At 36.5% G+C, this 25,086-nt stretch overlaps 4 protein-coding genes across 5 annotated transcripts; 1 reads left to right on the forward strand and 3 right to left on the reverse strand.

Annotated features, from left to right (window-relative positions):
• Positions 1-1,524: 1,524 nt before the first annotated feature.
• Positions 1,525-4,897, reverse strand: BDBG_01269. 2 transcript variants are annotated; one of them, XM_031720265.1, is made up of 5 exons: positions 3,890-4,897; positions 3,770-3,827; positions 3,673-3,679; positions 3,441-3,601; positions 1,525-3,337 (listed from the first exon to the last, which is right to left on the reverse strand). In XM_031720265.1, the coding sequence occupies exons 1-5, from the start codon at positions 4,053-4,055 to the stop codon at positions 2,020-2,022; spliced, it is 1,710 nt and encodes a 569-aa protein (XP_031576367.1). In that variant the 5' UTR covers positions 4,056-4,897; the 3' UTR covers positions 1,525-2,019. The 2 variants fall into 2 exon arrangements, with proteins under 2 accessions (XP_031576367.1, XP_031576368.1); XM_031720266.1 differs by having other exon boundaries at positions 3,441-3,679; positions 3,890-4,847.
• An 8,471-nt stretch (positions 4,898-13,368) lies between these two features.
• On the reverse strand, positions 13,369-15,785 carry BDBG_01271 (small monomeric GTPase). The gene is made up of 2 exons (XM_002628317.2): positions 15,297-15,785; positions 13,369-15,194 (listed from the first exon to the last, which is right to left on the reverse strand). The coding sequence occupies exons 1-2, from the start codon at positions 15,488-15,490 to the stop codon at positions 14,348-14,350; spliced, it is 1,041 nt and encodes a 346-aa protein (XP_002628363.1). The 5' UTR covers positions 15,491-15,785; the 3' UTR covers positions 13,369-14,347.
• Position 15,786: 1 nt separating this feature from the next.
• Positions 15,787-19,092, reverse strand: BDBG_01272 (DUF1688 domain-containing protein). The gene is made up of 5 exons (XM_002628318.2): positions 18,639-19,092; positions 17,808-18,573; positions 17,221-17,710; positions 16,565-17,157; positions 15,787-16,509 (listed from the first exon to the last, which is right to left on the reverse strand). Exons 2-5 carry the CDS (start codon positions 18,375-18,377, stop codon positions 16,426-16,428), a joined length of 1,737 nt encoding a protein of 578 aa, XP_002628364.2. The 5' UTR covers positions 18,378-18,573; positions 18,639-19,092; the 3' UTR covers positions 15,787-16,425.
• BDBG_16343 (uncharacterized protein) lies at positions 18,165-19,644 on the forward strand. The gene is made up of 2 exons (XM_031724311.1): positions 18,165-18,578; positions 18,648-19,644. The coding sequence occupies exon 2, from the start codon at positions 19,106-19,108 to the stop codon at positions 19,397-19,399; it is 294 nt and encodes a 97-aa protein (XP_031576369.1). The 5' UTR covers positions 18,165-18,578; positions 18,648-19,105; the 3' UTR covers positions 19,400-19,644.
• Positions 19,645-25,086: the final 5,442 nt, after the last annotated feature.

Genomic DNA, 25,086 nt, shown 5'->3' on the forward strand with positions numbered 1-25,086 from the left:
TGTAAAGAACTATCTCTGTAAGTTCTATAATCACTTATAAGATGATTAATATAATCTGCTTCTATATACAGAGATTACTATTAATAAATGAGATGTTATTTCAACAGATGTAAGCCTGTTCTTTCTTATATATAATTATCACATAAAGATGTTGAATCTTTTAGAGAGTACACAGTTTATACTGAATCTCTGCAGTCTGATTCAGATTGTTAATAATATAGTAATGAAGCTTTAAGATATCTGTAATTAAGCAGAGATCTTTATAATAACTGTAAAATAAGATCAAGAGAATCAAATCAATGTTCACTGAGATCTCACTGAATAATATAAGATAGAAGATCTGATATAATTGAATCTTAAGAATATACAAATCACATGTTTATCTTATATACTAGATTATCATCACATCAGATATAAAGTGATAGAAGTTTTAGATAGTTATAACTACTGTCTTAACACATTATCAGAAATTTATAATATATTTTACACAAGCTTGCTTCACTGTGTTATCACTGATCTGTTCTCTTCTCAACTGACTTCTGACTGACAGTCACCAGACATCATAGAAGAAGATAATAAGCTTGAGTGAGAGATTGAGAATATTCTTAATAAAAGATCTTACAGCTGTAGCTAGACTGACCGTGTGACCGTGTCTGAGACCAGAACTAGATTTTTTGATAGTCTCATTATCAATTCAACTGATCTCATTACACAGTTTTAACATTAGATAGTAGTCTCATACTATCTCAGTGAAACTTACTGTCTACTCTTATCACATTTTTCAAATGAGATCATAATTTCCACTTCTCAATTTAAATTATTTTTATTGCTTTAAATGACTTTAAATCTCATTTGAGTGTTATCAAAAAGTGTTACTTTTTAAAAAATTAAAAATAGTCTAAAAAAAACCTTAAAATGTCTAAAAATAGTAACTTTATACCAAGAATAGAACTAAATGAGATCAAATGAGATCACTTTCTCATTTTTTTCAAGTCATGGTTCTATTTTAAGATCTGATATATAGTCACTTTGTATGTTTTTTTAATGACTAGTCTCAGCAGAATTCACACCAAGAAATGTATGAGACCAGATCAAATGAGACCAAATGTGCAATTCATGATCTCAGCGGCCAGTCTAGCTGTAGCTGATAATATCTTATGAAATGAGTCAGCTATGATCAACTGATCTGAACTCTGAGTTCTGTATTATCTGAAACAGCAGTTCTTGACTGATGAGAACTGCTTCTGAAAGAAGAGAGCTAATGTGACAGACTGCATCTGATCAATTATATAGACTATTCTGTTCCACTTCATAGATTCTTTCACTTCACTCTCAAACATGTACACTCTGATTCTCAGTCATTCTCAATCACTGATTCTCAGCCATTACACATATGTATAAATATTCATCTCAATTACTGATTTCTATACTTTCTCTTTCTTTCCTTCTCTAACATTTTTCTCTTTGTTATATAAGACCTATAATATTATACCGATCTATTCGGCGTAGGCCCCTTACATGAATATTGCATAAAGTATATAAAATAATGCAAGTGAATCTCTTACAAGAACTTCTATAAAGTTGAGCATGCAATTGAACACACTTTCAAGCTTTTTCACTGAAAAGAATTCAAACAAGTCATTTGACTCATTTGTCACTGTAAGCTGTCATAGATCTCATTGATCTCAGTATCAGTTTGAACAGGACAGCCTTGTCAAAAAAGAAAAAAAAGAAAAAAAAAACCAATAGAAGGAGATCGAAAATGATGATAATTGCACATAGAGAATGAATAGAAATTTAGAAATCATAATCATGTAGTCGAAAGTCAGTGATACAAAACCGTAGGCTGCAAAATTTTGGCAAACGGCAATGCATGTATTGATCCCTGGCCCAAACCTTCAGCGCCTCTTTGCTGGGGCTTATAATGTAGCCCCGAAGGGAAAAAAAAAAAGAAAACCAACCAAAGAAAGGAGCAGAAATCCAAAAGAGAGCATAACGTTCATTCCGGCATCACACCTCTTAGAAGAGCCAAGACACAAAAGTCCGATAGAAGAACCCAGCCTTCTCATAACTTTTGGTCTCCGCCGCTTTTCTTGCTAAAAACTCAGCCTCCTCACGATCGATCTTGTCCTTGCCCGTCCACAAATCAGCCTCATGAGGCTTCACACCCGACGTTTTATTGTAAAATTTGTACCCGAAGATGAGAATGAGGTACAGCGGGACACCCAAGTACGCTGTGATAAAGTTCTTGTAGTCGAAATTTCCGTATGTGTCCGGGTCATGAACAAACACTTCGAAGTTCTTGGTAAGACCGATGAGAATGCAGAATGCGAGGGCACCGTATGAGCCAAATGAACCGAAGGGTGCTTTAAAAGCGAGCGAGCTCTCTGGGACACCCTGTGCTTTGCGTGCACGAATGAAGCAAATGTGTGTAACAAGGATGGAGATCCAGGTCAGCAGCCCGAAAATGGTAACTAGGTTAACGAAATAGCCGAACACAACCTTGGAGTCGTTGGAAACGTTCATGTATGCCAACAGAGCAAATAATGCAGACATGCCCAGCGCATAAATGGGAACACCTCTCCGGTCCGTCCTGGCAAGGATCCTTGGTGCTTTCCCCTCCCGGGCGAGGCCGTAGATGGTTCTTGTCGCGATGTACAAGTCAGAGTTGGCAGCGGAAAAGACGAAAATCAAAATGCACGCATTGAGAATTCCAGGGAGAACTCTGATACCGGAAAGTTCGATGGCCACAACGAATGGGGAGGCAGCAGCGGAACTAGATGATTTAGCCGCGAATGCAAGTTCTCTCGAGTTATATGGAACCAACATTCCCAGCAGGAACACGCTGAGGATATAGAAGAAAAGGATCCGGTAAAAGGTGAGTCTAATAGCGCGAGGGATGGTCTTTCGAGGGTTCTGAGCTTCCCCTACAGTAACACCAACGAGCTCAGTACCGAGGAAAGCAAAAGTTCCCGTAACCATGGTCGACCAAAATGCAAGGAAGCGGCCTGATGAACCCTCCTTGATATACGTGTTGAAAGCACCTGGATCCTTCCAGTAGCGGAATCCCTTTCTGTCATGATCCGGGCCTCCACCTAAAGCAAGGATCAGAGACAGCAGTATCAAGCCGATGATGACGATGACCTTGAAAGAGGACAACCAAAATTCGAATTCTCCGAAAAATCGAATGCCGAAGTAGTTGATACACACTATCGTGACCAAGAAGACCGTAATCCAAACTCCTGGATTCACCCTTTCCCTGTCAACCCAGTAGGAAATCACTAATGCGCCTGCGGTCAGTTGGTTTGGAGTAACGATGATGTATTTACAATAGTATCTGGCCACGGCTTAGTTAGCTACTAGTTACGGAGTACACTGAACTACCTTTAGCGAACCTTGAACAATGAAAGTGGGGCCAGAAATATGGGGCTACTACTAACAGGTAACCGAGCGCAAAACCTAGTGCAGGATCACAAAAGCGAACAGCATAACCGGTAAACCCTGAGGGAGTGGGAAGCCATGCTGCCATTTCGCCAACTGCGCACATAACGACATACACGATGAAGCCGACTACCGAATACGAGATCAAAACAGACGCAGGCTGTAAAGAGTTAGAGATTCCAGTCCTTCGGACATTGCGCACGCCATCCTTCAGGCATAGCAATCACTTACGCCAGCCCTATACAGCAGGAATTAGCAAATGCCAAATAGGAAGATAGTAAGAACTGTGTGAATGGACTATAATCAATATAGCAGAAGATGTACTTACTTTGCCAGAGCAGAACCTGTGCCAATAATAAGACCAGTCCCAATGGCACCGCCAATAGCTGCAAGCAAGTTAGCCTTGTGCAGTGCAAATGATTGCAAGCACGACAAGATGCAGCCGTACCAATCATAGTAATATGCCGAGCCTTCAAGCCACGACGCAGGGCGACTCCCTTCTCATCCTCATCAACCACGCCCTCAGGCTCCGCAGGGACATTCTCCTCAGAATATTCATTCTTCACTTGGCTTTCGACGGACGAAACATCCTCTTTCCGACTCCAGTTAGCCATGCCACACAGGGTAAATCGCACAAAAGCACACTGGCCGTTTTGGGTTTTTAATGGAATGGCTTCAGGAAAAGGACGAGAAATGCGCTTCGTTAATTGCAGGTCAGATATGCCAGTCACCGAAAGAGGAAGAGGTGAATTTTGTCAAAAGCTTCGAAGTGCGGAGGACCCGGGTATTATATACACCCAAGTGCCACTGGTTTGCCTTCTGAGGAGAGCCCGGAGAGGAGTTAAAAGTTAAAATCTGGCGGGTTTCTTGTGCTACCCAATCTGGACTTAAGTTCTTCTTATAGCGAGAGTCAGTGGCTATCAATGGTAACGTCAGCAAGGGCAGCGGTTTTCGAACTTGAAGCATGCGCCTTGTTCGTAAGTTAATGCTTTGCAACAGTCCATGTGTCCTGGTTGCCTCTGTGTTAATCAGATCCACGCACAATCACACTCTTCTCCAACACTTGACCAAATATAAGGAAGGGGTATTTTTTGTTTCGCGTATTCTTAAAGCCTACAGCGGGGAGCCATGCTACGGCTGAACCTATATTTCCGTGGGCGGGGGAAGAGTAAAACAGTGGTCAGTGGCCAGTGGCCAAGCGGGCAATTATATGGCCTCTTCCCACGCCCACTCACTCGCCGGTGCAGCCAATAACGATAATCACCAGATTAAAAAGAAAAAAATGGGCACAAGGGAATTTCTTATTTGTACTTGGTTTCCCAAGGCTTTTTCCAGGCTTCTTCCAAGTGTTTATGACCCCACCATGTGTTTGTCCTACCTAGATACTCAACTGGGCTCAATGCTGGATAGCCTTTCTAATATGGATTCGGGGTAAATATTGTCATACAGTGTTTCCCGCGCTGAAAGAGCAATGCTAAACCATCTAGCGGTTCGGAATTGGTGTGGCTGGAAGCAAGCAAATCATGTTAAACAAGATTCATCGGTCCACCAATGCGGAGATACTACGGCAGGCCCCGGAACACAATTGGTTGGTTCGATTATTCTTCAGTCGTTCTAAAGCACTTCTTTGCCTCATCGTGCGGTGATTGCCACTGATTGGCAGTATCTTTTCTTGTTAATCTTGGGAACCACCCATAAGGGTGCCATGTTGCGGAGCCGTTGACAGAAATGTTCTTGTTCTCGCTCTGGATCTTGGCCGCGTTGAGTTTTCTTTTCTTTCCGTATCATAATGGAGGACAAGGAAGACATGTATGCTGAGGCTAAATCCGTTAAGTAATGAAGTCTAATACACCAACCATATCAAGAGAATGGAAAATCCAGGGGCTAGAAATCGGTGACCTAAAACGCTTCGTGAAGATCTATTGCATGAAACGTAAAAACTCTATCCAAAAGAAAATCCACTCGAAAATAGGTATGGTAATGTTTCGACCCTAATTGTGGATCAAAACTACTAGGGTACTTTTGAAAAACAACAAAAGGTTGTTCACCACCATGGACCCGCTCTTCTTGCTTGCCCTCGCTCGACCAGGATTAAGTTATATGCTTATGATTTCAAAATTCCCAACAAAATGCCCCTCTGTAGGCGCACTGATCTCCATACAAGTATAAGCGAAAACCGTGAAGAATTTTTGGCCCGCGGGGTAACGAGAGTTGCATGACCAATTATCAGATGGACTACATTATTTTATCTCCTCTTTTCTCTCCCCTTTCACCCTTTCACTCCCTTGTAATCTGCAAAGTTCATTGGTTGGAAAACTTTTGGATGATCGGTAAAACTTCCCTCCCTAAAATGTAACATTGATGCGCATATTTTGGAATCATGCATAGCGCGTTCGTGGAAGAAGCAATTTACCGGAGACCCGAGGGTATTCAGATTGCTGGGTTCCCCAAGGGGTGCCCAAGTGGTTAGGATATACCCGCTTCAGCCATTCTCCGAAATTTATACGCAATAGGTGAAAGAGGGGGGGAAAGGGGCAAGTCTCTTGTCGGCATGAGAACCACTTTTCAATAATAATTCTAACCAAGTAATTGGCATCCAGGCAATCTGCAAATCAGAAAACGTCGTTCTGGCTCAATAATAATGCGAAAACTGTAACATAAATACCGGCTTAATTGCGGGGAACCTGGCATTGCCTTTAACCCGAGCCCTATACCAATGCTTAGGAGTGTATACAGTGCCATAGACCCTGTGGAGTTATTCTTAATACCGGTAACCACGGATATGGAGGGCAAGGCAGTCGAAGTAAGCTTAAGAACAAGCTTGCCGAGCCGCACTATAAAATGCTTAAATCTCCAAACGCGCTATCAACGCACCGAAAGGGACTGCCAAGCCTCCGTAGTTGGCGAGCTATCATTTTCGTTCATTTCTTAAACCTGAACAACTACAACTTGTAAAGAGTGTTTTGTGAGTTGTTTTTTGGTTGGTTATCATCAGATCAGTTACGGCGTCAAACAAGCAATGTGCAGATTGACCGAAGTTAATTCATCGGTCTGTGCCAGCCTTGTTTCGCGGGTTGGGATAGTCGGATGAAGCATGGTTAATTTTTCAATTTCGGGTTGGTCGGAAAATCAATATTACAATATCAATGTCAACCCGAGCGCAGCTAAAGACAAAATGCACGTACAGGGATGACACAAAAACCAAACACGTCGGGATGTATGTTTCAAGAATGTGGACGACAAACAGTTCATCTGAATTATTCAAATGTCCATCCTTGAGTCCAGACTTACTTGATAGATAGTGGAACTTAGGGCTCTTCATTTTCTAGCGTAGAGTAAACATGTAATCATCTGCAGGTTTTGCAATGAGACGGTGGTTTTACAATATTAGAGGGATTTGCGCGCACACAGTCTTGGCACATCTAAACAAAATGTTGTAGGATTATTTCTTCTTCTTCTTCCATTATACTCATATGCAAAAAGAGCTTATGGCAACGTCCTTATGTGATGCTAATACAGGCCAAGAGTTGGTTATACAGGAGGAAATACAGGTGTTGAAACCATACAAAGATGACAAGAAACATAGGAAATACAAAGAGTTGAAAGTAAATTTATGTAGTTATTTAGTACACCCCTGTATTTTTAAGTTCTGTGGGTTTTGAGCCCACACACCCACACCAAGGCGCTGGCATGATCACCCAACCTCATTTCCACTCAATGCCCGCTGATTTAATTATCTAATATCTCTTAATGAGTTAAAAGAAGTAGTTATTAAAGAGATTATTGCATGATTATACTGTGTATATTATAATCTAGCTAGCAACAGCTAATATATATATGTGTGTGTCAGGAAAAAGAGGTTATACACTACTGAACGCCACCAACATCGTATTACTACAATATTTCTCATCATCATCATCAGCTTACTACAATGCTCATCTAATACTCACTTATACTAGCTCTCTTGGCTCACACATATATTTTACTATAAATAGCTCTATCTTTTGTATGAAATAGATATATTAGATAGTGCATAAATAATATAACAAGCAGATCTTAATACATATAAGATTCATATGTCTTCAACATATTCATCTGTGACACTCAATTCAACAGTTATGAGCCTGATAAGCAGCATCTGAAGAGAAGTGTGATACATCACAATCTCAATTCTCATTCAAATTTGACAATAATCATTTGAACTGAGATGATTAATTCTCATTTGTATACAGTTCAATCTAATTGATTATTATACTCAATTTCTGATAAGCAGCATCTGAAGAGAAGCACAATACACTGATTTCAATTCTCATTTGAATTTGACAACAATCATTTGAACTGAGACAATTGATTCTCATTTGTATACAGTTCAATTAACTTAACTGTTATATCATACTCAATTTCTGATAAGTAGTATCTGAAGAGAAGTGTGATACATCAATCTCATTTCTCATTCAAACTGATAACTATCATTCAAACTGAGATGATTATATATCAATCTCAATTCTCATTCAAACTGATAACTATCATTTGAACTGAGATGATAGATTCTCACTCATATACATTTCAATATACTCAACTGTTATACACTCTGAATTCTGATCATATCTATTCTTAAATACTTGAACTGATTCCTCAATTCATTCAATATAACTGATATGATAGATAAGACAATGTCTAGTGCAATCATACACCTTAGCATTTCTGAAGATTGAAAACTTTGATATAAGCATATGCTAGAATATGCAAAGAACAAGAAGGTATCAGACTTTATTAATCTTGATAAATCTGATATCTTCTCTGAACTAGAAGAACCTCTGAAACCTGAGTGTTCAGAAGAAGTCATCACAGAGGCTAAGATAGTATATAATATCAAGATCACTGCATGAAAAATCAAATATATAAAATATGAGAAATTGAATGAAGATATGACAAAGATACAAGATGTTATATAAAGAACAGTGAATGTCACAGAGCTATGACATGTATGCAGTGAGAATGATGATGTAAAAGACATTATCTGATTATTAAGAGATTGTCTCTCTCTTACAATCACAGACTATCAAGATAATGTGAGAATCTGATATCATGATCTCTGCAAAGCACTGAAAAACAGAGGTATAGAGAAGTGGTTAAATGACTGATCACTTATTGAAGATGATATCAAAGAGATGAATATAGCTGAACAGTTCAACTTGAAGAAAGACTTCTTAAATGCAAATCTAGCTATTGATGCAGAATATACACAAGCATGAACAAAGAATATTTGATATGATAAAGATGTCATATCTTTGATAGAGTTAGTTAAGAACTTCAAGAAAAGGTATAGAGAAATGAGTATTCTCAAAGAAGATAAATCTATGAACTTTGCTACTCTTAATGAAAGATCTCAGCAATCATCATCAGTGATATTTAAAAACTGCATCTGCAGAGCCTGTCACTGATATGCTCAGTGCTACTATCTCAATTTATCAAGGAAGTCATCTGAATGAAAGGAAAATGAGGAGAAGAGAACTCAGATCAATCAAGCTCTTAAAAATCAAGAATTGAAGAGACACATTGATTGTGTGATATCTAGAGATTCATTTATGAATACAGATATGATAGATGTCAATGAAGTAGTTCTAGAAGAAATGATTCTGAAGTAATCAGTTTTTAAATCTATCAATCATTAATCTATCAATCAACAGATTCAGAAAATATTAATGAACTCTTCAAATTCATACTTCTATCTCTGAAACTCCTGAATCTTTGATACTGATACAGAACAGCATATATGCAATAATTGAATACATTTTCTATTCTTTATCTCTGCAAATGAGAATGCAGAAGTCTATACAGATAATTTCAGCACTAAAGTTGAAGATTATGAAACTGTTAGAACTATCATGATAAATGAAGCAGAAAAGCAGTTCAATGTTAATCTCACTAACACAGCTTATATCTCAAATTTCCATATAAATATCATTGCATGGAAACTGTGTTTTCATATAGAAGACATCTATTATGATGAAAAGAACTTCAGATTGTGAAAATGCATAGATAATACAATCTTTGTATATATTAAAGTATTTAAGAAATTGCTAGTTACAGAATATAGTGAAATAGCTGTTTTCTCAACTATCTTAGAAAAATTCACTACTGAAGCTGATACAGCTATCACATCACATACATCTAACATCACTATATCTGAAAAAATAATATCTTCAAATTCTTCAACTTCTTTAAATTCATTCAATCTATTAATATACACTAAATCTTCTCAAAAATCTAAGATCTCTATAGCTACTCAGTCAATATGATATAAGAGATTAGAACATTCATTGAAAATTATCATTTAAAAGCTTGTAAATGATGCAACTGGCATTCAAATCATCAATCTAGAAGATGCTGTGACTGAGCTTAGCACTGAGCTTTGCAAACCCTGCTATCTATCTAATGCAAAAAATTAAATATCTAGATGTTCTTATGTTAGATCTCAAATACCATTTAAATACTTACATGTAGATATCATATATGGTTCTACACAGTGCTATAATGATGAGTATTATCTCATACATTTCATGTGTGATTATCTATGTTTTCATATAGCTATAACAGCTATTCAAAAATCTGAAATCTGAAAAGCTCTTAGACAAGCTATCAATTGAATTAAATATCAATTCAACTGTACTATAAAGATTATTTATATTGATAATAATACTGTAATCAAAAAAGCAGATGATTTTATAAATTAAGTGAATAATGAAGGTCTAGAGGTGAAGTGTTCTTTAGAGTATATTTATAAACAAAATGATGCAGCAGAGTAAGTAGAAGCAATATTAATAATAAAAACAAGAACTCTACAGATAGAATCTCTTCTATTATAATCACTTTTCTCTGAGATTGCACTTACTATTATCTATCTAGTGAATTGAATCTTTACTAGAATTCTAGATTGAAAGTTATCTCTATAAGTATTGAAAGAATTTCTATAAATCAAACCTTACTTCTGTGCTTATCTTTGAATCTACAGATGTCACATCTATGCAAAGATACTAGATGAAGTTCTCAATAGAAATCACTTACAGAAGCTAGATCTCTGTGTATATATTGAATATTTAGTTGAATATGATTCTACAAACATCTATTGAATTTGAATTCCACACTTAGAATGAGTGATAAGAGCAAGAGATGTGATATTTAATGAGAATAGAAAATTCAACTCTGAAGATCTCTACATTGAAAGACAACTAAGAGATTGAGTATCTAAGAAGATGAAGCTTTTATATATGAAAGTTTGAGAATCATCAATGACTTCTATCAATCAATTGAAAGAGATTATAGATGCAGATATTGATGTTTTTCATTTTAAAGAAAATACTCAAAGCTCTGAAAAAATAGAGAAGAAGAATAATAAGTATAAATATTATAATATTTTAATTCTTTCTAATATTTCAATTCTTTCTACACCAGATTCAATGCCAGAGTCAACAGATCTCAATGTTAATATTAATACTCATTCAGCTGTGATAGATAATCAAATATAAAACATTACATCTAGAGCTTATAATATCAGTACTGATTTTAATGAAGCTAATATTATTGAAGATTGCAGAATATGAAAATGCAGAGCTACTCATCTTATAATAATTGAAAATGTCAAAGATAATTCTTATTAAATGATTAATAATGCATTCTCTTATTTAAATTCTTACACAGACTTTAATAAGTCTTAAAATTTATTTCCTAATACTATTTTTATAGTTATTAATAATACAGCTATATCAACAGTATTCATACTAACTTTGAGAATTTATAAATCTCAACTGTCAGATTCACTGAATCACTGAGCAGATATTAAAAAACACTTATATTATAAAGAATTTGAGAATACTGTTAAGTAAGAATAGAATAATATATCTCTGTAGAATATATATGAAATTACTAGCAGATTACAGAGAGATATCTCAATTATTTCTCTATAATAAGTATTCATCTACAAATTCAATGATGAAGATTTTCTTTTGAAATACAAAGCTTGTATCTGTATATACAGAGATCTTCAATCAATTACAGATCTCACTATAAAAGTTTATACACTAGCTGTCAGAAATCTCTGAATCTTATTAGCTTTAACAGCAGTATTTAATCTAGATGTGAAACAGCTAGATGAAATTACTATCTTTATTAATAGTGATATTAATGAGCTAGTATATATGAAACTATCTAATAAATAATGAAAGTTGAAGAGAGTGCAGAATTTAAAGTGTATAAATTATATACTAAAACTTCTATAAGTACTATATAAATTACACAGATTATTTCTTCTCTGGTTAAATAAACTATCTTCAATATTGAAAACACTAGACTTTATCTCTCTATCAGAGAATTGATATCTCTTCTTTAATAATCAATTAATCATCTTCTTCTATATAAATGATATTATCATTCTATCACAATGAGAAGATTTAAAAGAAAGAGATCAACTAATCAAAGATCTTAAAAATGCCTACAAGATCTGACAGATGAGAGATTTGAAATGGTTTCTCAACATGTGAATAATACACAATTGTCTCAACTTGAAGCTCTGGCTATGTCAGAATGCCTATATTGATAAGATAGTTGATATATATCATCTCACACACATCTGCAAGATATATATCTCACTAACTGATGCTCTGTTAGAGCCTTTTAATAAGTCAGTCATATCTGTAAAAATTCATTATTATCAGCAATGTATCAGCTTCTACATCTACTCAGTGATAATGACTCATTCTGATATTATATATGCAGTGAGAAAACTAGCTATATTCATGATAAATTCATTGAAACATTACTTATCAGAGATGAATAGAATGATATCTTATCTATATAATATAAAGAATCTCACTATTCAATTTGATAATAATATTGACAGATCTCTGTAACTTAATCTCAAATCTGATATCATTGAAGCTATCAGTGATGTCTCTTTTACAGATAATCTGAATTACTGCTCTATACAAGAATATATCTTCAAACTATTCAGTGAGACTGTTGATTGAAAATCAAATAGACAGATAATTATAACTACATCTATCATAGAAGCTGAGCTTATTGCTATCTCATGAGTTGATAAGAAATCTATCTGATGAGATAGATTCTTTCAATATATTTAATTTGAATCTGATTACAAGATCTGTATTCAATGTGATAACTGTCAAACTGTTGATATTCTTATGAAGAAAGATCTCTCTATAATTATAAAGCTCTGTCATATTGATATATATAAAAGCTGACTCTGAGAATATGTTCAATTCAGCAATATTACAGTTGATTGAGTGTCTACAGTCTAGATATCAGTGAATGGCCTCACTAAGGCTCTGTCACACCAGAAACATACAGAATTTGTCAAGATGCTAAGCCTAGTTGATATATCAGATATCATCAAGATATAAGCAGAATGATGATATAAATAATCTATCTTGATATAATCTCTACAGATTCATTTACACTCTTTTTATTGCAGCTTCATTTACACTTTCATTTACATGTTACATTGACTGCAGAGAGTGTGTCAGAAAAAAGAGATTATACACTACTGAATGTCATCAACATTGTATTACTATAATATTTCTTATCATCATCATCAGCTTACTACAACACTCATCTAATACTTGCTTATACTAGCTCTCTTGGCTCACACATATATTTTACTATAAATAGCTCTATCTTTTGTATGAAATAGATATATTAGATAGTGCATGGATAATATAACAAGCAGATCTTGATACACATAAGATTCATATGTCTTCAACATATTCATCCGTGACACTCAATCCGACAGTGTGTGAGTTAGATAGGTTAGAGCTGGTGTAGAACCTCCAACAACCAGATTAGATAGACAGTGATAACTTTAAACTTCTGTGTGCACATAAGAATTGCAGTTTTTTACATATTAATTATTCGGAAGCCAATTACTGAGCTAAATCCAATCCTTTATAGCCCTGATGAATTTAGTAAAAAGTATGCTGTAACTATGTACGGAGTATAAATCCCTCGTTATCGTAGTAAGTTCTCGGGAGCGCCGGAAAGAAACATAAAAGTCGGAGGCCGTTAGGACGAAGCTAGTAGTTATTCATCAATTTTTATCGCTCAGCTTGTTTCGGGTCATGTGTAGCCCGAGATGAACATCTACCTGGAAGGGCTGGCATCGATCTCCGCCCCCGTCCCTTAGTTTCACCGCGCAGTAGGTTTCGGAGAATGTAGCAAGCGTTGAGCAGTTGAAACATAAGGCTGCAAGGATGTCCTCTCATCAAGCAAGTAGTCTCGCCGCCCGATCCTGTTATTCGCCCATTATAAGCGGAGCAATTCGCAGCGCATCTCCTATCTGCGAAGCGGCATATTAGGTGGACGGCTGCTATGGTATGAGAAAGGCCACCTATTGGAGAACACAGAGCTACATGGCTTGAACCATAAGAAAGAGAAAAAGCAATAATAAAAAATAAGAGAAAAGGGCACGCTCCCGTGGCGTAGTTAATGAAGCATATTGATTACATTACAATGCGAATTTTGTCTGGAAAAGCCCATGATTCTGTTTAGGGAGCAAACAGCAAAGGAAGAATTGAAAGAAGACGCTTATTCTCGAACATGTTACAAACAGATAACCAATGGACCAAAAGAGAAGGCTTTCCCATAAAGGAGTTTCATACATACCAAACCCTCACGGACGCTCCCACACAATTCCACGTCTATACTTCCGTCTAAACAATGCTCCTTCCCCCCATCCCCCCACAAAACAAGAAAAAAAAAAAAAAAAAAAAAAAAAAAAAAAAAAAAAAAAAAGCCAATGCAAGGATAAAATATTCAGGGTATCTTTATACATAATTATCTTGTCTGACTAGCCGTCCAACGCTAATATACAATCTCCAACACGAGATTGGGGTTATCTACCCTCTGGTGCCTCGGGTAGCGCACCAACACGGCCATTTGTCACGCTACCCTGGGGAGGAAGATCCGCATAGGACAGGGGAAAAGCATCGCCCCCGCTTGATGTTGACGCTTTGGGGAACGCTTCACGGGCAAGCATGGTATTGAGAACAGCGCAGTTATAAGCGGCTTCACCTGGTGGGACTACGACGAATATATATGTATTATCGGTGAACCGACCTAGGAACACATTAAACTGCGGTGTCTTGGTATGCATAACTAGAAAACTCGCTGATGCCGGCGTAGTATGCGTATTCCTAGCAGCGCAATGCTTGAAAGCCTTCATGATGTTCGAGAGGCGTTCGTGACGATCAAATATAGGGTTCAAACGGCCAACCTCCGATGCAACGGAAGTGACAGTAAGGAATGTTGATCGCTCAAATAATATGATCTCCTCAGCATCGATCTTCTCAGCGAAGGCTTGTAGGAATCGCTCGATGACAGAGAGGTTCGGGATGAGCTTGTGGACAATTCCTGCCCATGCCTTGTATAGGGACTGGTCCCATATACTACTGCCGAACGTATCTATTGCGAATGACCCAGATCTTGCGCGGATAAGAGAGGAGCGCTCTTCATATATTCGCCGTCGATGTTCCGTTTGGATTAAATCGAGTTTGTGGATAAGGCAGAAGACGAAGGCGCTGGGGCTGAATTCTTGAAGGGCGGTTATGATAGCAAAATAGGTGTCGAGGTCGCGTTCGACTTCACGGGATTCGATGTCGAAGACGTAGATAAGTACAGCGACGTCGGAAAAGATGTTCTCCCGTTGCGATGCGAGATAAGTCTCCATGAATGCATCTTGCCTGGCAATCTCGTAATAAGCCAGCCGTCAGAAAACGAACGGCACCATCAATCAGTGACGCTCAGGAGCAGGTATGGGTGTTCCATCCATTGCAAAAACTCACCCGCCACAATCCCAGAGATTTAAAGTCAGGTTTCCCATGAACTTGACATGACTGTGTTCCACATCGATCGTAGCTCCTAAGCGGCGGACATCCTTGGCTACATAGTTGCTGAATATGATCGAGCGCATAGATGACTTCCCCGAGCCACTCTTGCCCATGAGTAGGACCTTGCGTTTCTTCTTTCGCATATCCATTGCTACCGTGCCGTTCTTTATTTTGAGAATGCGAATAAGCTAGGGCAACCCGAGGTATTATTGATGAGGAAGCTAGATGCGCATATCATTGAAGCTTTTGCGGGGGAAGAAGCTGGGGTAAACGTGACGTTGCGCTCAGATGCTCCTGGCCTCAATCTTGGCCAAACACCCAATTCATATTTAGGGTGGGAAGTTGCGCATTCGGTTGTTTTGTCCCTATGGTATGCTTCAATGGTCAGACCAGACAGTATTGACATTGGTTAACATTCGAGAAGCTGGGCAGTGAAATTTCCCAACCTTGTTGACGATAGAGGCACGTGACTTGCTAATTCCCGTCGAGTGTGAACGATTCTCCGAATCGCTCTGCTTTGAATGTTATTCGCGTTACAGAGTATATGCCTACTGGATTCCTATAAAATGAGTGGAGGCCGCGTTTTCTTACAGAAGAGGTGTCACGGAATGGGCATTTCACAAATATGGCTCACTCCTGCTTTAAACGCGCTAATTATAGGTTCGCGTTTTCCATCAACTAGCAACTTGCTTTTCCCTCCCTCCTCTCCCACAAAAAAATAAGCAATGACAATGAGCCATGTACGACAATGTCATTGGTCGCGGTCCTGCATGTATATGTCATTTAAATATGAAGGGGATCCACATAGGGATTCAGCAATCCAATATTTTGCAGAAGAAAAAGTTCTGTCCAGCACCCCTCAGCAACGCTCAATCTGAATATCCAAAAAGGTGGCAACTAAAGAAAGTTGGGGAGAATAGAAAAGTATAAAAAAAAGGTAAGGAAATAAATGTCGTCGAAGGAGCCCAATGAGGAGTTATCATTATCATTAAATAAGGTCCAATGTTGTCACCGCGAAAAAAAAAAAAAAAGAAATGAAAAGAAAAGAAAAGGACATGAAAAACGCAACAAAAGGATTTCAGTGTTAAAAAACAGTTCCATCGGAAAGAATCATAATTGGGGGCTCTTTAGTGTTTGGCCGAGACACCTCCGCAATTTCGCGCCCTCCCTAAACGACATATTAGTGATGTATTATGGGGCACCTCTAGATAATCATTACTTACCTTCCAAGTTCCGGCCTCGAGCATTTGAGCGAGACATAAACGCTCCCCAGCCGGTAGCTCTAATAAACTATTCACTTCCGCAAGCAACTCGTCCAAGAATCCGACTGTGAGAGCTCTCCATTCCACAATCACGTCATCGTCGGCCGTGAAAAGTGGAACAACTTCCACGTTTGGTTGACCTTTGATCATTGCATTGGATCTATACGCCTGGAGCCCTCGCTCAGCGTCCTCGGGCTTGAGGTTCAAGAGGCCCATATCGATGAGAAGTCCCCCGTTCCGATATTCAGGTAGCCCCGTCAAAAGTTCGGTCCCAGAAAATTTAATGTTCATTACTTTTGTCATCGGAGCCATGAGCGAGTAGCAGAGCCATTGGGTCAATTTGTGGAACGGAATAATAGTCTCCCAAGGTTTCGCTGCGGGTGACGAGGATAGAATGGAACAGGGCCAAGCGTCTCCGATATAAACACCATCAATCTGGGTTCGAGACGGGGGCCAAATCGACGATAGGCCGTCCATGAGTACGGACCACAGCGTCGGAATGGAAATGATAGGTACGGATGATGCGAGGGTTGTATTGTGAGAAAGTAGGTAGTCTGCAAATATTGGTTAGGATAGTGGAATGAAGGATTGTGCGAGAAGCATATTAGACTCCATACCCAGCATGTTTCCTGGCCTTGCATTAGCCCCGAAAAATTCTTGGTTGTTCAATGCTTCTGACAACCGTATCAACAAACCAGCACGGCCTTCCAGCCCAGGCAGTGTATTCTGTTCGGAATGTTGCATTCCTTTCGCAATTAAGTCTACAGTGATCTTTTTCAAGCCCGCGCCGTCAACTTGGCATGGCTCTGTGGGATCACTACTGAACAAGCCAGTCTTGAACATCTCTAGGCTTGCCACCGCAAGACCTTCACTTCTTCTATAGATTTTCCCGGATTCTTTAGATTTATACGACCACTTACTCCCAGATCCAGCGTCTAACAAGACAGATACGAGAAAGAGGTCAATCAATCGCCTGGTCCGTTCGAACGTGTCAACGGTACTGGGCCATGATTGTAGGAGTTGATTGATTCGAGGTCTCCCGCCAATGTCAAAATGATGCCAGCGTCCATGGGCAGGTATGGCATGAAAATCCGGTGCGTAATCGCGCTATAAATTTCCGATCAAAGAATATCAGAAGGGTGGTGACCCAGGCAGGCAGGGAAAGAAAACTAGATGGAGATGGTGGAGATCACCCTCCACGTACCTTGATAATAGAAGCAACGTATTGAGCTGTGCCTGCAAACTTGCTAAAATCGATGTCGAAATGATTCAGTTGGTTCCTCTTCGCTCTCTGCATAACCACTTTCGATCGCTGGCGAACAGCATGGATACTTCGTAGATACGCCGCTGGGTCTAAGTTGGGGTCTGGTGGGGGTGCGATTGGGACTTCCGGGATTGGCACAGATGCGCCATTTACAGTCTTCATAGACATGGGAACCTTCAGCGATGCATTTGAAGTTCTTGCACTGCTGGATGACATAAAAGACTCGCGGTCGTCTTTCTCGTCGCTGGTGGACAGTTTTGAGTCTTTCCGGCGGAACATAATAACCATGGTAGAGCGCGGGAAGAAAAGAGGGTTATTAAAGTTCCACGGTCGTAACCTTGAAATGGCAGGCTCGGAAGGGCTAGGGCTAAAGAATGATATGTATCTCGAGAGTAAGTGAGTCAGTGGTGGCGGAAGAGAGTGAGGGAAGGAAACGGAGTAGAGAGATGAGGCGATGGGCGAGAGGTTGGTGGTTGGTGGGGAGGAGGAGGATGGTTTGAGGAGGCACATGCGGGAGAAGGCCCCAGATATCTTCTCCTACCGCCGCCGCGAGATAGCGAGGGTAATGAGCTCTCAAAACCCCCGTTCAACGACGAGGGGAGATCAAATTTCATGGAACCTGGTCAGCCCCAAGAGAAATTTGTAACAGGGAGGGCCGGCTATTATTAAACCTTCATTTGCAACTTCGAAGTATGGGTGGGTGACTCTAAAGTGAGTGAGATTGGGGATCTGGCTAAGTGCTGAAATGCACAGGAGTACGGAGACACTGACACTCGATAGGCTCACTAACTGAACTACGCCAATCCCTTCTCGTTGGAACATCGAGGCTGTCTAGAAAACATGAGTGGAGGGGAGGGGGCAGGGCTTGGTTTTCGAACTACAGAGGAGGGAAACTCTGTCCGCGCCTAGTCTGCTCGCCTAAGCTGTTGTCGACTCATCGCGGCCCAAGGTGTTGTTTTACCTTCATCCCCGCCATCATATCATGGATGTCGGACTTATTGAGTTGCCCCAACTTGTTCACGTGGATTCGAAACAGTTCAAGATGAGTTCTGCAGAAAAAGCCACGGTCGAAGCATGCTGTCACCGCAACGCCAGCAGACAAAACCTAGAGGCGAAACCCAAGAGTGCGTGTGGAAACGCTGGAAAATCTTGGGGCCGGGAGCCCATCTTCCCAGGCCTTGACCCCCCTTCCAGACTCATGCTGGTGGAGCCTGTCGAGTTTCGGCTCCAATGGTGAAATGCCTTCGAAGAAATTAAGTTGCAGCAGCCGAACCCTTGGCGCTGATGGCTTGTGCTGCCGCTTGGTGATGGTGGATGGTTGGATGGTGATGGGGCATCCAAGCCTCAAATACCACTATGGTACTGTACTCCGTAACATTCGTACGTGCCTGTATGTAATGTATGTACATGTACTTAATACTGGACTCCGCGACAAGCAACGAAAAATCAGAGAAAACCAACCCATGGTGGAAGCCGATCGGGATCGCCCACAAATTGAATTGTTCAACAGTTCTACATCATCGCCTGAATAAACCATTTACTAGAATTTGTATAGACTACTCCGTAGTTGGCCAGCAATCCTCCTGGTTGAAGTTAATATTAGTTCCAAGAGCCAATCGTTCTGTGGAGGATGGTTTGGAACGTCCGGGGTGTTATTACACCTTGAGGATTAGAGTAACTACAGTTGGCTAATATGGATGAGGTGCGAATACCAAGGCAAGCAGGGATTATCCAAATGTGAGTAAGTACAGTACATAACTACCATTTCCAAGGCTCTTTATCATGATCGCCGACACACCTTGGAGCGGTAATCCCTCGGGAAAACCACCAAGGAGGTCTTATCTGCAAGGGACAGGCCCTGTTGCCCGCAGGGTCCAACCGCCTCGATGAACGTAGTAGTAGTGTGGAAAGGTGGTCGAGCTCTTGTTTGACTGAAGATTACACGTGCCAACGCTAAAAACCCACCACATCCAATGGGTGCGTAATACTATTTTTATTGTTTTCATCAATCATATCATTATTATTATCAATTAATCCACCCCAACATGCCTACGGGGAATGAAATCATTGAGAAACAGATTCAAGACGCTATTGACATATATAAACACAATTCAAAACCAAAAATCAAATTTTTAATATAAGAATTCAATATATTATATAGTATGGTTCGGAAGAATGTTCGGCCGCCGGATAATAATGCGGCCGCTTCCAAATATGCTTACAAATGTAAGGAGCTCTATATAAGAATCTTAGGGCATAGGGCATGGTCAGGTGACCCACACAAGGCTCGTCACTCCATATCCACCCGCTCATCTCTAGCTTCAATAGTTTCTTCTTCTTCTTTCTCAAGATTCAGTTTCAATATAATTTAATATACTGCTGTTATTCACTCTGATAGAGCTAGTCTTCATTCTGTAATATTACTGAATCTTGAAATCTTACTATTAGTTATAAATCTACAGTATTTTTTTTTTCTTCTCTTACATGTTCATATGCAGTGTTTCACAGTAAAAAAATAACACTCAGTTAAATTACTCAAATTCAAGCTCTTATAGATTAAGTTAACAAATTAATTACTTAGAATTATTAAATAACTAATATTAATATATAACTTATTTAATGTCTGAAAACTCTAAAAGCTATCTGTATAAAAGATATACTCTCAGTCTCAGATACTTACTATTAACTTATAATCACTGTTACTAAGATAAAATTATATGAACTGAATATCTCTAATAAGATTAGTAATATTTATTTCTAACTACTGAATATAAATAATAATATCTATAAATATTTTATTATTAATGAAGTCTTTAAAATTTCTTTTAATATTAGTTATTTTAGTCTCAAGATTTATTAATATATTTAGTGAATATAAATAAAATAGAATATATATATTTATAATATAATAGAACTGAAGTAGTGACTAGTCAGTAGTATTATATAAAAGTAGTTATTTAAAAAGCTGTATAAGTAAGCTTAACTATCTTACTTAAATAGTAAGCTCATAGACTACAGAGTTATTACAAGAATATCACAGATATAATACTTAGTATACTAAGAAGATTATATAAGAAACACAGTAACTCTTGTATATATTTCAGTAGAAGAAAATGAATCACTGACTTCTTTAATAAGAAGTCAATATCTAGTTATTCTATATAAATAATAAGTGAATTATTATTATTATTCTTCAATTATAGATGTATATAGTTAGAGACAATGACATCTATCTGAGAACTTTTAGTTCTCAGAGTTTTTTCTATATCTGTAAAGTTAACTATTATACATTCATCAATTTCAGATGTGTAAAATCAGAAAATTCCAGCTTAGAATATAAAAACTGTTTATAAATTACAGTATTTTAACATCTTCTGATACTTTGAAATCATTTGACAATATCATGATGAAAGAAAAGAGAATACAGTCTTAAAGATAGATATATTAAATAGATAGATAGAAAAGAATTGAAAGAAAAAGATAAAGTAAAGAGAGACTGTAATAAAACAAAATATTAAAAGATAGTATATAGCTGTTTTAACAAACTATATCTGATTGATTTTCTTCTCTTTATATTCAGATATTTCTGAATTTAATCATTTTCTTATAGCTGCTTGAGTTTCTGATAGAAAGTCTATTAAGTATTTAATTTCTGTCTTAGTTGAGAATAAGAATCTCATATTTAATTGATTTAGATCATACTTCTCTTTCAATCTGACTCTGAGACTATTGTATAATACACAGTGCATTATAATATACTCAGAATTCTCATTTACATTGCAGAATGAGCATTCTATTGAATCAAATCTATTATTAAATCTTTGTATATAAGATTTGAAATAGTCATATTCTAGTTTCAGCTGTATTATAGATGAGAATACTTTCTTTTTATATTTAATTAAATAAGATTTTCACTTGAGTTTTATTTTAAATCTTGAATAATATATACTCTTCTTTTGTTTCTGTCAGCTTTCATTTCACTTATCTAAATAAAATTCTTTTATTTTTCTCTTTATAAAAGATCAGAACATAATTTTTTGAATAGATCTACTTAATTCTAAACTCTTTTTTACAGCTGAATCAGTCAATTCATTGTCATGAATATTCATATAAGCAGGAACTTAGTGTAGATGAATTATCAGCTTTGATATTCTTCTCTTTTGAATTTTCAAAACAGAGTTTAAAATCAGTTTAAGATTCATTTAATCACTATAAATCTGACTATTTCTAAGTCTTTTTAAAGCAGCTTGACTATCAGAGAATATTCATATCTCTTTCAAACTATTTCCTCTTTTATGAGATTTTATTTCAATGAGTTTGAAAGTTTTCACTATTATAAATAGTTGAGTATCAAAGACTTCAGATTCACAGCCTAAATTCCAGAAATCTGAGATAAAATTGATATTATCTTCAGTATAAGCAATGTCTGCATCTAATCTATTCAAATTCTCATTTTTAAAGTCATCTGAATAAATCAGAATAGAGTCTTCTATATTGATTGTAGAAATTCTCTTCAAATACTATTTATATTCTTTCTTCTTAGATAGTTCACTTATTTATAAGTCTATAAGAGATTCAAGCTTTTCTCTTCAGAGAGATATCTTTTCATGATCAACTTTTTCAACATTTAAAGAAGAAAATTGATTTTTAATCAGTGAGTATAGTCTGTACAGTTGAGAAGATATTTTCTTTAAAGAATTATTTTCATTTTAATCAAGAAATCTATTTCAATTCAGTTCATTTTCAGAGTTAATTGATAAAAATGAAGAAGAGACTCTTTCTCTGATTATATGATTTGAGCTTATCTTTATAACTCTCACAGCATAGTTTATACAGGCCTTTTCAAATTTAATAGTAGAAGAGAGAATTAAAGCTTCAATTTTCATTACTTTAATAGAAGATGATTTAAATACTGTCAGAATTCTTCTCAAAGCTCTGTTTTACAGACTTTGAAAGAGTTCAGTGAAATTCTCTTGATTATTTCATCAAACTTGAACTTCATAATCAGCTACTGAGATAATACAGGCTATATATCACTGTTTCATAGTCTGGAAGAATAGACCTCTCTCTGTATTTAATAGTCTGATTATGTTATTCAATAGTCTTTCTATCTTAACAGTTCTTTGTTGAATATGATATTTAAAATTCAACTTAGATTTTAATCATACTTCTAATTATTTAATATTTAAACTGGGTTTAATCTCTCTATTTAAAAGAGTTAGAGATAGTTCTTTCTCATTGAATCTAGAAAAGAAATGAATTAACTCAGTTTTATTCATATTAAATCAAATTTAATTAATATCTACTCTAATAAAGATTTTCTTTACAGCTTTTTCAATCACTTTCAAATTCTCTTTGATAGTCTTTGAGCTGTAGACTAGATCAATATCATTCATATAACTTGAAGATTTCACTATTCTTATATTTCTATTTTTGAATAGATATGCAGTGTATATTGTAATAAAATGAGTGAGATTGAATATTCTTACAGTACTTCTATTTTTATCTCAGTCTTGTCTTATTTCATTTTATCAAAGAAAAGTTGTATGATTCTTTTAGATATAAAACAGTTAATCTATTTTATTAGAGAAAGTGACAGTTTTAATATCTTCAAAGTCTGAATTAACTTTGACTTTGAAATATAATCAAATGCTTTTTTTATATTAATAAAAACTGCAGTTGAGACTAGATCTTCATACTTTGCTATTTAAATATTATAAATAACTGAGAGAACAGTATCAATTACAGAACATTGTTTTCTATCTCTTATTTATTCACTGAATAAAAGAGAATTACTAATAGAGCTTATAAAAGATAGTTAAGTAGCTATTATCTTTTTCAAAAACTTTTCTAGACAGTTCAATAGAGATATTACTCTATATGACTTAGAAATTAAAGTTTTTCTATTAGATTTTATAAGAATCACTTCAGTAACTTCTCTTCAGTATTCAGAATAATATTCATTTTTCAAGAGATTGAAAAAGAGCTTAAAATATTCATTCTTTAAGTAGAAGTATGTATTTTGAATAATCAAGTGATTAATTGAATCAGGCCCTGCAGCAGTTTTAACTGAACTTGAGAAAATAACTGACTCTAATTCATCTTATATAAAATCAAGTCATTCTCAGTCATTTTTATCAATATAGTTAAGAAGTGATATATTCTCTTTGTCTGAATCTGAATCTGATGAGTTTTGAAAGAGAGTTCTTATAAAAGCTTAATATTTTTTCTCAGAAGAGTTTGCTGTATATAATTCATTCTGAAACTCACATTCTAAGGCTGAAAGTTTTACTACACTTCTTATTTTAGTATAGTTAAAAGCTTTAAAAACTTTCTATTCTTATACTTCTTCAAGAAATTTATTTCAGCAGTCTATTTTTACTCTTTTAATATCTGAAAAATATTCATTTCTGACAGCTTTGAACTCTTTATCAGAAATTACATCATTCTTTCAATCTCTTTTAGTAGTAGCTAATTATTTCCTTTTAGATATAATATTCTCATTGTATCAAGATTTTGAATACTCAGAAGACTTTCTCTTTAAAATATTATCTTTAATACTTATTAAAATAATAGATGTAATGAGCTTCACTCTATTCTTAAGCATTTCATTTGAGATATCTTGATCAGAATTTCAATATAGCTCACTTCATCTTTCAGATTTTAACAGTTTTATACTTTCTTCAACTGTCTTTCAATCAGCTTTTTCAAAGTTAAACTAATTAGAGAGAGGAGGATTTTCACTCATTTATTCTTCACTCAGTTCAATATTAAATTGAATAATCTTATGATCTGATTCTGATGTCTCATTTAAATCAATAAATCAGTTTACAAGTCTTTTTTTCATTAGATTTTATGATATGAAGATTAGATCTATAATAGATTTCTGTTTCATATCTTTTCTAAAGAATGTTTGTTAATCAGACTTGTTAACTAAATTGTAAGAGGTCTACGCCGAATAGATCGGTATAATATATAGGTCTTATATAACAAAGAGAAAAATGTTAGAGAAGGAAAGAAAGAGAAAGTGTGAAAATTGACAATCAGAGTGAATATTTATACGCGTATGTAATGATGTATGCAGTGAACTTTCAGAGTGGAAGAATCTATACGCGTTCATGACGGCCGAGGATTGGCAATTGAGAATGACTGAGAATTGAAGTGTATGTGTTCAAGAATGAAGTGATTGAAATCTGTGAAGTGTAATAAAATAGTCTAT

Source organism: Blastomyces gilchristii, assembly GCF_000003855.2.
Source record: "Blastomyces gilchristii SLH14081 genomic scaffold supercont1.2, whole genome shotgun sequence".
NCBI classification, from domain to species: domain Eukaryota; kingdom Fungi; phylum Ascomycota; class Eurotiomycetes; order Onygenales; family Ajellomycetaceae; genus Blastomyces; species Blastomyces gilchristii.

Excerpts from the sequence above, each read along its gene's own strand:
- BDBG_01271 (XM_002628317.2), bottom strand. The coding sequence starts at position 15,490 with ATGGATATGCGAAAGAAGAAACGCAAGGTCCTACTCATGGGCAAGAGT. Across the intron at positions 15,195-15,296 it reads AATCTCTGGGATTGTGGCGG|GCAAGATGCATTCATGGAGA; the intron begins GTGAGTTTTTGC and ends CGAGATTGCCAG.
- BDBG_16343 (XM_031724311.1), top strand. The coding sequence starts at position 19,106 with ATGCCTTCGAAGAAATTAAGTTGCAGCAGCCGAACCCTTGGCGCTGAT.
- BDBG_01269 (XM_031720265.1), bottom strand. The coding sequence starts at position 4,055 with ATGGCTAACTGGAGTCGGAAAGAGGATGTTTCGTCCGTCGAAAGCCAA. Across the intron at positions 3,828-3,889 it reads TCGGCATATTACTATGATTG|CTATTGGCGGTGCCATTGGG; the intron begins GTACGGCTGCAT and ends ACTTGCTTGCAG. Across the intron at positions 3,338-3,440 it reads GGTTTTGCGCTCGGTTACCT|ATACTATTGTAAATACATCA; the intron begins GTTAGTAGTAGC and ends AGCCGTGGCCAG.
- BDBG_01272 (XM_002628318.2), bottom strand. The coding sequence starts at position 18,377 with ATGTGCCTCCTCAAACCATCCTCCTCCTCCCCACCAACCACCAACCTC. Across the intron at positions 17,711-17,807 it reads ACGTTGCTTCTATTATCAAG|CGCGATTACGCACCGGATTT; the intron begins GTACGTGGAGGG and ends GGAAATTTATAG. Across the intron at positions 17,158-17,220 it reads AAGGCCAGGAAACATGCTGG|ACTACCTACTTTCTCACAAT; the intron begins GTATGGAGTCTA and ends CAATATTTGCAG.